At 42.1% G+C, this 12,568-nt stretch overlaps 1 protein-coding gene across 3 annotated transcripts in view; it reads left to right on the forward strand.

The window, feature by feature from the left end:
* SRGAP1 (SLIT-ROBO Rho GTPase activating protein 1) overlaps positions 1 to 12,568 on the forward strand; it is a 149,941-nt gene that overhangs the window by 120,272 nt on the left and 17,101 nt on the right. For all 3 annotated transcript variants that reach the window (XM_068934452.1, XM_068934443.1, XM_068934463.1), the window contains 2 exons: positions 346 to 480; positions 10,747 to 10,852. In XM_068934452.1, the coding sequence (XP_068790553.1) occupies positions 346 to 480; positions 10,747 to 10,852 (241 nt within the window). The remainder of the gene's footprint in view (positions 1 to 345; positions 481 to 10,746; positions 10,853 to 12,568) is intronic.

A 12,568-nucleotide genomic window follows, 5' to 3' on the forward strand; every position in this document is an offset into this window, starting at 1 on the left:
GTTGCACGTCCCAAAGAATAGACTGAGAAGTCCTATTCAATTAAAAACATTTACTTTTTCTGTTTTACTAACTGCAAATCATAACATGTCCAGAAATATTCTGTTGGAACTTCAGGACCTAAGAGATCACTAGGTTACGTAATTTAAAGAAAGCTTTATTCAGGCTGCTGTTTTCAGTTCAATCACAGCCTGGGATTTCTAAACAATGTTTATTATCTTACTTGAATGCTTGCATCGCCACCTCCCACACAGTGCGAGCAAAAAAGCGCCAAAATGTCATTCACTTATAAAAATGTTGCATGCAAGAATGCATGTGTGTTTCATTTGCTTTATTTACTTTTTTAGGTGAAAATCCTTTGGCAGATGACCAAAGTAACCATGACATTAACTCAGTTGCTGGAGTACTGAAGCTCTATTTCCGAGGGCTGGAAAATCCTGTCTTTCCTAAGGAAAGATTTAATGATCTTATTTCTTGTATCAGTAAGTAGAAATCCCTATTTCTTTCTCTTTAGAATTGTATTTTCATATATACAGTAGCTGCTTGGAAAAAGAGCTAACTTCACAGATTTTTCTGAGACAATTTGTTCGCCATCTGCAACAGTCTGGGTCAGTTATTAGTCATACTTGCAGCTGTGGTCATTCCCTTTTTCCAGTAGGATTAATGTACAGTGCAACTCTTTGTTTAATACAGCAGGAAAAAAATCTTTTGGTATACAACAGATAGTTAAATGTATACGCATTGTTATTTTCTTCAGCCCACTGGGGCAGATGGAAGGAGACGAAGTCATGACCGTGCAAACAGAGCATGTTACTTTTCACAAAGGTTTTCATGCCCTGCAGCTTGGAGTTAGTGCTGGTGAATCAGTAACTAACTGTTGAACATTGTGTGGTTGCGGATTGCAGCTTAAAACCACAGATCCAGCTAGTGGGAAAACCATTCCGTGCAGGCACTGAGGGGTGGAAGAGCCTGCTCCGCATTGTGGCCCAGGAACCTGCCCAAGCTGGAGCAGGATGCTCAGGAGGCCGTGCCCTGCCAGTACTCGCAGCAGGCATAGGGAGGTTGTAGTAAGTTAAGAAGTTCTCAGTGGATGGCTGAATTGCTCTGGAATGCACAAAACCTCTTCCAGGGCACAGATGCCTGCAGATGTTTGGGAGGGGTGAGGCCAAGCCAGCAATCAATAGGTTTACTGTTCCCTGTGGGTCCACTAGAAGTAGGCAGAGCTCCTGGCTTTGTGGAAGAATTTCCTCCTTTGAATCCTTCCTTTGCAAATCGCCTGCTTCAGCCAAATGGAGAAAGAGGCTGTTTTGCAGACGATGAGGGCCAGTTCTCTGGGGATATTAATTAGGGTGGGCTCTCTCCAAACGGTGTTGTTTTGGCAAAGGGACCTCAGCCCAGCAGTCAGGACAGCAGAGGGATGTGTGCGTGGTGTCCTGGGCTGGTCAGCAGATGGGCCGTGCTGCTTTGTGCCAGGTGGAAACCAGCACGTGTGGTTTCCTTCCCAGATAGGAGGGATTGCAGTAATTCAGCCCGGAGGTTACGAATGCGTGCATCGCTGTGACTAGGTCTGTGTGCAACGTTTCGTTTTTTGTCAAGACAGACCTGGGTGGTTTTCTGCAGCTGTCGCTATTTACAGACCCGGTGGTACTGAGAAGGCCCTCAAAACTGCAGCTTAACAGTCTGATCCCACGCAAAGGACGACGCTGAAGGGGGACACCTTTTCTTTAGGAAGTCTAATTTTGGTCCTGCCAGGGTTCACCTTTAGTTAACTGCTGTGCCACAGCCCAGCAGATGTCTGAAAGTCAGAAAAATTGAAATCTAAAGAAGAAACATTTTGGCTGAATTTGATTTTCTGCATGACAGGGACGATAGAACTTTACCTAATAATTCCTGTACTGCTTTCAGGAGTTATCTTCTGGGTGGATTAAAGCACGTCTGCTGGAAAAACTTATTGATTTAATGGCTTCAGTTGACAGATAATCTACCACATCTTTGGATAAGCTGTTCAAGTGATTAATCACTTTCATTATTAAACATGTGTACCAGGTTTCCTTTTTGAAATTTCTGCTGTCAGCTTTTCCCCATTGGATCTCTTTATAGTTTTGTTATTTTAACTAAGCATTAAGAAAAACAGAACTGGTAGTCTTATATGTGGAGGTAGTATTGCCCTCTGCTTGCACATTCCTCCACTTGTGATGAATGACTTTAAACAGAATTGTAAGATACCAAGAATGAGTATTCAGCCTACAGAGATTGTACGCATGATGGCTTAGGAGATGGAAAAATATTTGCCCAAACCAACCTTTTAAATTTGTTCTAAGGAGAAGAACTTGGATGATTTCAAAGTGTTTCCATTCACCATTGAAGCTTCTGAAGACAGGCCGGGATATTTGGAGTGGAGGCAGAGGTTCAACGGACTGAGCATTTTACACATCCCCTGCATAGAAGCAGATTAGCCAGCCTCTCAGAGGGGTCCAGTTCAGTTATCCCAAAATAGGCTGTGGTTTCCTTAGAAGAGGTCTAAGTATTGCATGTTTGAGGTAGGCGGTAGATTAATTTCTTGCAAAAGAGGAATTGACAACCTTTTTTTTTGGTAACAGCATCATCCGGTAGAACTGAAATCAGTTGCAAGCAACAGCCTTGGACAAAGTCACTGCTTTTCCCAGCTACATTTTTGAATGGGGCAATTATTGGGAAAGGAGTTGTTGCCATCTGATCCTGTTTTTTAACTGTTTTTCCTTTGAGGCTGTCCTAAGTCTGGATTACCTTCTCAACGACAGCTTGTCAAAAGGAAGTGTAATGACTGACTTTTACTATTGCTGTGGCAGAAGAAAGCAGAGATTTTCTTTATGGTAACAGGCAGTCAGAGTCCTAGGTCTGCTTCTGGCAGTTTTTGGAGGAAGACAGATATTTACATAGAAAGAGTGGGATTTTGCTGTTGCTTGGTTTGGTTTCCGCAACGCTGTCTTTAGGGGCACTCTGAAATGTCATGTCAATGCCTTCCTTCAGGGAAAGGGGGAGAAGTTTGGATTTTAGCAGGACAAAAGGGGTTTTCTTTTTGAGCATGTTGGGGTGGTTTCATTTTGTGTTGTCACAGTGGCAGTTTTGCACGTGGTGTGAAAAGAGAAAGAAACAGCTCTTGAACCCCAAATCCACAGGCAGCCCCCGAATCACGCCTGGGAATAGTGAGCTGTGTGTCTACATCCCCTGATTATCTGTGAGAAGCCTGAGGTGGAGTGTTTTTCCAGCTGCGTACCTGCTCTATGTGCTTCACTAAGCTATCCACTACTTCCGGGGAATAAGATGCTTTTTTTGGGGAAAAAATAACAAGCGTTTCAGAATACACTACCTGTCACAGTTCAGTTTAAATAGAACCTGTGTGTTGAGTACTATTAAAATCTATCTGTCTCGAAGACAAGGGTCCGTTGCTATCTTTTGACCTTAGTGCTTTTGTACATCCTGCAAAGAGGAAGATTGTCCAGGCAAGACTTTTCTCCCATGTCGGACTTTGAGCCTGTCATAGCAGCATTAGTGTCTTTCTCTGTGCTCATGTGACTCTAGTACATGAAATAGTTCCTTCACATATTCAGCATGATGCTACATGTTAATGAGAGCGAGGACAGCCTCCGTTTCCTCTATGAGAACAGAAGTTACTGTAAATTCATTATGTCGCAGTTGAGTATGCAAAGTCCAGAAAGCTTTAGTGTTTTTAATTAAGAGGATGTGAAAGCTCTACTTCTTGCTACATTAGTTTTCTGATAAAACTGTAAGGAAAGGATTAAACCTTGAGTTGTTTTCAACTTGTCTGTCAAGATTTGCCAGTGCATTTTTGTTAATGTTGGTAGAAATTGTTATAAGGGGGGGGGGGGAGAAAACAAATTCCTAAAGTTAATGTTCACATAAAGCTATAAAAGGGCAGAATGTCACACATTTTATATGTGAATGTAATGTTGCTAGTGAAAAAAACCCTTGAAACAGAAGTACTTAGCTATGGATGTCAAGCATAATTGAGGCTACTGCTGTAAAATGAACCTTTCCTCAGTGCAGCCACTGAGGAATTCCTTTGCATTTATGCATATATTTTCAAATGAAATAGAGCATTGTGATTCAATGCTTTCCCTTTTGCAAATACATTGGAAACAGTGCAAAATGACTGTGACTTTTAGGGCAATTTGTATTAATTAGGCTCATGAGAACATTGTTATTCTCTTTGGGTTTATAAACTGTTTTAGCTAAAATTGGGGTCAAATTATGACTGCTCCAGAGGAGGCATGCAAGGTAGGGCAATATATAAAATCTCCATCTCATTATGGGCTTCTGTGCATCACACAGCCATAATTCTGTATTCTCGGCAAAAGGGGTGGCTATTGTTGCTGACAGCAGCACATAACCGTCCAGAGGGTAAAATAAGGTGGAGGGAAAGGGAGGAGAGTTGCGCTATGCTTCTTTTCTGCCCTTTTGCAGTAGTAGGTTTGCCCCAAACAAAAGCGAGATATTTGTATCAGGAGTTACATGTAGGCAGAAGGTCTTGAAGCTGTACTGAAGGCTGGCCATGTTTCATCTTCTGTGTGTGGGCACTCCTCTCTTATACATCTGAATTACAGTTGACTTTTACATATACAGCTATGCAATGCAGCAGCAGACACACCTAAGCTACCCAGACAATTTAGCTACTGCTTAGGTCGTTATCATTCTTCTTGTTGTCATCCCCCTTGCCTTAAATTTGATATACTAACGCATCAGGATGGATAAAAACTTGTCTTTTTCCCTTCTAATTTTCACCATTTTGATACTTTGCAGCCAGCAGTTTGCATTTCCCTACATATGTTATGATATAACATAAATATGTTATGTCAGGAAATTATTTTGTTGCTTTTCCACACTGTTGCTCATTATTTAAAAACGTAAAAAACTGTATTATGAATTGTCAACTCTTCCTGAAGGAGTTGCAGCAAAATGACAGCAGCTGTTGCCTTCCTCCAAGTAATAGTGGAGACTGTTGTCTTTGCCCTCCTGTAACGCCTTCTTAAATAGATCTCAGGGAGCGTAAGTGGCATTGCTGAGTTAACATATATGTACCTTTGAATTGGATGGGATTCATCCAAAAGTGGAAGGAGGCACAAACTGTTAAGTTCACCACTAATATATATTCATGTACCTTACATGTCAGCTGCAAACTGACCATAACAAGTGCATCTGCAAGTGCAACTCAATCCCATTTGATATTCAGCGGGTATGCAAAATAAGGATTAGGCATTCTCTCTGTTATTAGTAGGTGCTGCTCCAAGTGGAAGTAATGAGTGACCCCCCACATAGATACCACATTGAATTTTGTCCTTCAAAATACTGGTCCTGAAGGAGAGAAATGGCCAACTTTATCTTGCATTACAGTTGTTTGCTTTTTATTTGCTCCTCCTCTGTGCTACCCTTGCCTGTGAGTTGTGCTTACCTTGCACAGCACTGGCTATTAGGTTAGCACACTTAATTCAGTGCTGACACCAGGTTTCTCCTCCTATATGTGCTGATCAATAACATCTTCCCGTTGCAAAATGTTTGCCTTTCTTTTGCTACTACTGAGATTGGCCGATGAAGGATGTTAACAGGGTGGTGAAACAGACACAATCTAGAATTCCTCTTTCTGATTTCTGAGCTCTGACTGCTTCTGTCCTCATGAGGTACCCACCTCTCACCACCAGTGCAGATGAGGCCATATGTAGGGCCATGCTGATGAACAGGAAAGTATAGTGCTTTTTTATAGCATTTTTAACTAAACTTGGATGACAAAGACATGTAGCTGTCCAGTTGGCCCAAAATATTTGGGAACCATCAGCAATTGCTCTCTTGCAAATGTCTTTTGTTCTCAGTCACTAAAGCTTTGAGTTTATGTATTTGAATATTTATTGCCCGTTACGTGCTCCACTACTTCAGGATTATTGCTTAATTAAACATCAATTTGCCTTATGTTTTCTTAATGTACTTTAGGATGAATGTATCCCTGTCTTCATTTATAATTTAGTCTTGCTTTATTTACATTTGGGTTTTTCTGTTAGTAATTCTGTTTACTCCCCTCTTTGGCTTCCTTTACTCTTCTGAGGCAGATTGTTCAGCTTTTCACTCTAGAGTCTGTTTGAAAAAACCTCCTCATGATCCAGCAGGTAATTAAAACGTGCTGTTTCTCAAGGAAGAGAAAAGTGCATGCTCACTAACTATGTATCTCTCTGTAGTAGGCAAAGGTGACACTATGTCTCTGAAACAAGTTCCAGAGCTTATCTTCCTAGGAAGTTGAAAATCACATCTTTTTTGTAAGGCTTGAGTAGCCAGGATTTATGCCTCTCTCACCCTATTGGGAACTGGTCCTCAGCTAGTGGCTGACAAAGAGACAGGTAGCTCATAAGTAATTCTTTCGCTTATGCAGTGATATGAGTCTCAGCTGGATTTGTTTGTCCAGTTTACGGAGAAGGACCATTTGGAGAGGAAGTCCATGGAAGAACACTGAAATAAAAATTTTCCAAGAGCAAGGTGAGATTGCTCTACAACAGACTGTCTTGGGGAGGCTGTGGTCTGCGTCTTTGAAGGATTTTATAAACAGGTTGGACAAACATCTCTCAGAGGTGATAGATGTGAAGAGGAAGGCGAAGATGTGTGGACTAAATAACGTCTAGAGAGTCCTCCTAGACCTCTGTTTTTCATGTTTCATAGTAGCTGGTGAGGGTTCCTTAGATCCCAAACACCTCTGCTGGTTAGATGTCTAGATAATTTTATGGATACATAGAAGACTTAGTTCCTTATATTATTTGGGGGTTCATTCAATTACTGTCTGATAGAAATTCATTAGTAGTCCTGGGAACCAAGCCTCCAACCCAGATGTCCCGCAGAGTGCCTTAATCTTGAAGCCCCAGAACCAACCTGACCTTTTTTGCTTCTCTTCTTTTGCCCCACAACTGTCCCTTTCTGTCTTTTGGGCTGCAATGTAGCTTTCACCAGAGCACAGAGAGTTCCCACTCAAAACACCTTCTTGCCTGGCTGCTGGGAAACTCTCCTAGTTGTGGGTTCGGTCCCCATGGCTGAGATAGGTCTGGGATGCAGGTGTGTCAGAGGAGCTCCAAAGTCTCTTATGGCTTTGCTCTGCTCTGAGAACTGCAAACTACAAAATATGTAACCCTCTCCATTTGCACTATTTACCTGATGATAGTCATGATTTATGTTGCTATTCCTGTGTCCTTCACAGGGATCTCCATTCCCTGCCTTCCTCCATACTCAGAGAATATGCATTAGTTCTCAGTATGCTTGGCGTTGCCAGAGGCTTATCCAATTGATTGCATCTGAGGGTGGGAGTCTCATTAGAGTAATGAACCAGCGCTCAAATTCCCTGACTTCCATTTCTGTTTGGCAGCTCATTGCATTATTTGGACAAGTCATATGATATCAGTACTTCAGTTTTCGTAGCTGAAAAAAGGGAAATACCTTGCTGGTGACTGAGGCAGGACTAATTACAGTTCTTAAAAATCAGAGTAATGAAAAGAGAGTCTCCATCAGAAGGGCTATGAGAGGGAAGATGCAGCTGATCTTCTTCGATATTGGTATTGCCAGTGGTTCCTCACAATAACCAGTCTGTAGCCTGCAGGACCGTTCTCTCCTGAGGCTCTCTTTAGCAAAGTGGCCAGTGGAGGCAAAGCAATGGTTTCTGTTTCCTTTGTATGGGAAGCAGCAGAGCTACAAATGCTTCCTGCCTGGATGCAAAAAGATCTCTCTGTATTCATTCCTTCTTTCGTACATATCCACAAACACACATACACTGCATACACACAAGCAGCTATAAAATGTGGCTCCTCATTTAAAAACAGTATGTAAATACAAAACGTTATTACCTATCTCCTTTAAAGCAAACGAGTGCTGAGAAAGAAAAACAAGCCTTTTGAAATACTGTGGAAAGCACCCAAATTAAGCGCTTGGCAGTGGTTTGGATTTTCAATAAAGGAGCTTTCATGGAAACTGGAACTGAGTTACTAGAAAGGTATTAGGAATACACACACCTCATTCTAGTATTTATAGCTTGTACCAGCTTCAATATAGAGATAACCTGCTCGTACTAGTTATGCCTATACTAAGGGCAACTGGGATAGCTTGACACAAGGCCGTACAGCCAAACTCTCTGTACCTAGCCTGCCTTGCCCATGCTGCCTCCTGGGACCAAATCCAGGCCCACACATCCCCTGAACCATGCCTGGGTACTGCCTGGGAGAGCTGTAGCTGGCTGTAGCAGAAGCACACCAGAGAGTATGATGGCAGCTGCACTGTGTGGTAGCTGCCTGTCAGTGTTCAAGACCGTGTCCTGTCCTGTTTCAATTTATTGGTTTAGGCAAAGGTCTTGCGTCCGGATAGGCAGCCTGCTGCTGGAAGGAGCTGCTCCATTTCTTAGTTCAGCTCTGGTTTGAGTTCAGCTATGACTAAACCTGTACTGGTTCAGGCCAGTAAAGGTTTCTCGAACAGTTTGGAAGAAGCAGGGCTGCAGCACAATGTATTAGCCAGGAATGGCTTTAATGAAGCAGGCAGATCCTGGTGCTGTGTCACAACTTCTCTCTAGCTTCCCAAATCCAGGACATGCATAGGACTGAGAGGCTAGAGAGAAGCTGAGCCACCCATTGTGCTGGGACCAAGCAGTGCTGCTGAGGCAGGAGAGTGGAAAGAAGTAACTAAAATCCCTTTAGACCTTTCTCCCCAAGCCCTGTTCCATAGAATACCCACCTGCACACATACACACAGACTAAAAAACACCCAATCCTGCAGCTCTGTGTTCAGAGGTACAGTCAGGCTTGTTGGAGAGAAGCACAGGTGACAAGGCACTACTAGCAGTAACAGCAGCCCTCTTGGATGGAAGAACAGGATTTGAAGGTACGGTCAGGCTCCTTCCACCGAGAGCAGCTTAATTTAGGCAGGTGGAGAAAGGCCGTGGGCTGCACAGAGCAGCAGCGTGGCGCTGCAGGGCAGAAGTGAGAGTATGTGGTACAGGCAAGTCTAAGATGGGGCATTCAGAGGAAAGGGAGAGAAGAGGATTGGCATTGCTCGGCGGCTCCTAGCTGTGCAAGCAGCGCCCAAGCTTACCAGATCCCTGCTGAGGACTGCTGTTCTAAACCACTAACCAGAAATGCTTCCTTTTGATTCATACCGTTCAGATTCAGCAGAAACATTAAAGTAAGTTTCAAGTCCCATACTCCACAGTGGTTTGAACTGACTTTAAGCTAGAGCCTGGGTTTACTTTGACTATTTTAGTTATAAGTTATACAGCCTGGCAGCAACCTTTTCTCCTATAAGCCCCGAGGCAGTTAATGACAGCTCACCAACGCCAGTATTCCAGCATTCAGCCACCCTGCTAGAAAGGGTTTTTCTCTTCCTACAAGAGTTTCACTTTGCTGCTCCTGCAATAAATGCCGCAATCCAAATGGGTGTATACAAGTGGGGATGGACTGTTCTGCTTCTACAGAAAGTCCCAAGGAGCTGAGTTTTGCCTCATCCCAAAATCTTCTGTTCCCCAGCACACTAATGGTGCTGAGCCAATGGGATGACCTTTAACTGCATATGTGGGAGCAGGTTTTTGCCCCTTCCCTCACTATATACATCTTAATAAAGTGCAGCACCTCTGAGCAATAAACAGAAGTCTCACTGCTGAGATGCTCTGCTTATGCTCAGTTCGTGGTACCAAAATACTAATTACTGGACACCGATTGTTCTTCTGACAAGCATAAGTCAATGCACATTTTACATCTACAAATAAGTGCTGATTTGTTAGGAGACAAGCATGTGTCTACTGTTAAATATCCCATTTTTAGTAAAAATGACTTTTCAGCTATTGACATTTCAGCATTTTTGAATATCCATTTCAGAGAAACTGTGTAGCATTTCTCTTGTAGTCTACTAAGAGTCTCCCTAAATGATGTTAATTGCAGCATTCTTTCTTGCTGACATAAGGAGCATTACTGACATTTTAGATTGTTTCTAGCAGTGTTATTTACATAGAAAACACACTGAGTAGAAGCTTTAGAGATCGGCTGTTCTGAAAGGTAGTTTCTCTTCTTACCCCATCCTTACCTCCACTTGTAGCACATAGCCCTTCTGACCAACACAGAAAATAATGCATCCTTGTTACTAGAAATTAAGAAGTGACGGTTTTATTAAGCTGACTTTGTTTTGCCCTCTTCAGAAGAATTTTAGTGGACTGTTATAAAATCATTTGGGGAAGGTACATGTGATCTTTGGGTTTGCTGCTTACACATTGAGCAACATAAAGCCTTTCTTCTACGTTGCTGTTATTGGAGTTTCAGATGGAGAGTTGATAAAAAATACTAATTAGAGCAGCTTACTGATTGGAATGTTGTTTCCAATATCCACACTCGAATAAAGAGAATGAATCTATGTTTGAAACTGAGGGCAAACTTCTCTTCCTGGTTTCCTCAGATTACTTTTGTACCAATACTGTGGTTTTATGAGCTGTGTAGGTCAGCAGGTGGCACAGTATTTGGCTTCAGCAGATTTGCAAGGTGTATTTAAAGGCATTACTTTTAAACTGCTTATGATTGTAATGAGAGAGAGAAGGACCTTTAGGGTTTCTTTTTTTAATAGCCCAAAATGAGAAAATATTAGCTAGGGATATGTGGTACTAAAGAGTCAAGTGCCAATTGAGTGAACTGACTGAATGCTGTTTTAGACCATAATAGGAAAGGGATTTTAAAGTATCTTCTTCTGCTTTACAGGAATAGACAATCTCTGTGAGAGGGCTCTTCACATCCGCAAACTCCTCCTTACTTTGCCCAGGTCGGTCCTTATAGTGATGAGATACCTCTTTGCCTTCCTCAACCAGTAAGTGCTTTAGAATTCCTCAAGATACTGTATCTTTTATCTACCTTCCTCTGCTGGTATCAAAGTTTGTTGTGTTTACTCATACTCTATGTAGAATTTACACTGAAGCTTCATTTAACACAAAAAATAATATTTTAATTGGCAATGAAAATAGAAGGAAAACGGCAGTTTTCATGCAAATTAGAATTGCATTTGTCCAAAACTGAGCAAAGTTATAGTAAGACGGATTAAATGTTGTCTGAAATGGGGAGTGCACGCTGCAGCAGTAAAGTAAGAAAAATAACATACACAAACCGTAGCTACATTAAAAATAATTTACATAATTTAGAAGTAGAATTTTTCCTCAATTCAAGTTGATTTTAATCTCCCAGTGGGAAAAATAAACAACATACATATACAAGCAACACAGGCACCTCAAGCTACTTACTTGATGCTAGTCTCGGCCAGAGAGAGACTCCATGTTTCTGTTTGTATTTTCTAGTAATGGGGCTACTAGTAAGGAGAACCTGTACCCGCAGTGTGTGCTTTGATATAAACTAGTTGGATTTTCACATTGCCAAAGAGAGGCAGCTGCTGGAAGGAAGGGTATGCAAGAAAGGGAAAGTAGTGTTCATGCCTTCATCATTCTCAAAAAACTTCTTCATTCTCAAAGAGAAAAGTAAAAGGCAGGCTGGATGATTACACTGTGTTTCACCCTTCGAGGGTCCCTCACAGCCCTCTCCAGTTTTGCTGACCCCAGTATTTTCACTGTATACTTTGTTTCACGTGCTGTCTTCTGCCCTGATTCTAGCTCTTCTCTTTCTGCTGCCATATTATATCTGTTTTCACATTGCATTTTCCTCTTTTTTTCCAAATTTGCCCTCTGTTCATTCATTCTGTCTTTGCTGCCTTCCCCATTTCATCCTTTTCTATCTGTTCCTACAGAAACAGTGGTATTGCAGGCCTGTTATGTATGCATGTCTATATTCACAGCTGTTCTTGTTTCCATTGTTCCAATAATTTGTGAACCACTTTCAAGTAATATTTCAAAGAGGGGCAGAGATCTCAAAGACGAAGTTTTATGAAAATAACCAGGTAGAAGAGGGAAGCACCACTCATTCCTCCAGCAGTGAGATGAGCTAAAATGTGAATTCATTGAAAGCATGAATTAACCCCTCATTAGACCGCAAACAATCCACACAGAGCAATGACACTGTGTAAATACCTCAGAGGCTTTAGCCACAGCTTCTCCTCTTAGACATAAGGGTTGGCCAGAGTTATGTGAGGTTACACTTGTTACATGGTCATGTTAGCTAAATCTGTGCCCTCTACAGGAATGCAGTTCAACAAGCAGGCTAAAGCCCTGCCTGTCTCCAAACTGCTCCATCCACTGGAAAAAAAAACCCTACAGTCTGGCTTTCTGCAAGTCCCATTCTGCTTTGCTCTATGTATCATGGGCCTGCTTGGCCATGTGGAGTCATCACACCTCATGACTTGAGGTCATCAGGTCCAATCTCCTTAAAACTTCAAAAGTTAGATCAAATTGCTCAAGGCCTTGTCAAGTCAAGTTTTAACTTTTTCCAAGGACGGGAAATCCACAGCCTCTCTGGATGGCCCATCGCAATGCTTAGTCACCCTTATGGTGAAGAATTTTTTCCCTGTTTCCAGTAGGAATCTCGCTTGCTGCAACTTGCATTTGTTGCCTCTCATCCTTTTGCTGTGCACCTCCAAGAAGAG

This window comes from Struthio camelus, chromosome 1 (assembly GCF_040807025.1).
Source record: "Struthio camelus isolate bStrCam1 chromosome 1, bStrCam1.hap1, whole genome shotgun sequence".
In the NCBI taxonomy this organism is placed as follows: Eukaryota; Metazoa; Chordata; class Aves; order Struthioniformes; family Struthionidae; genus Struthio; species Struthio camelus.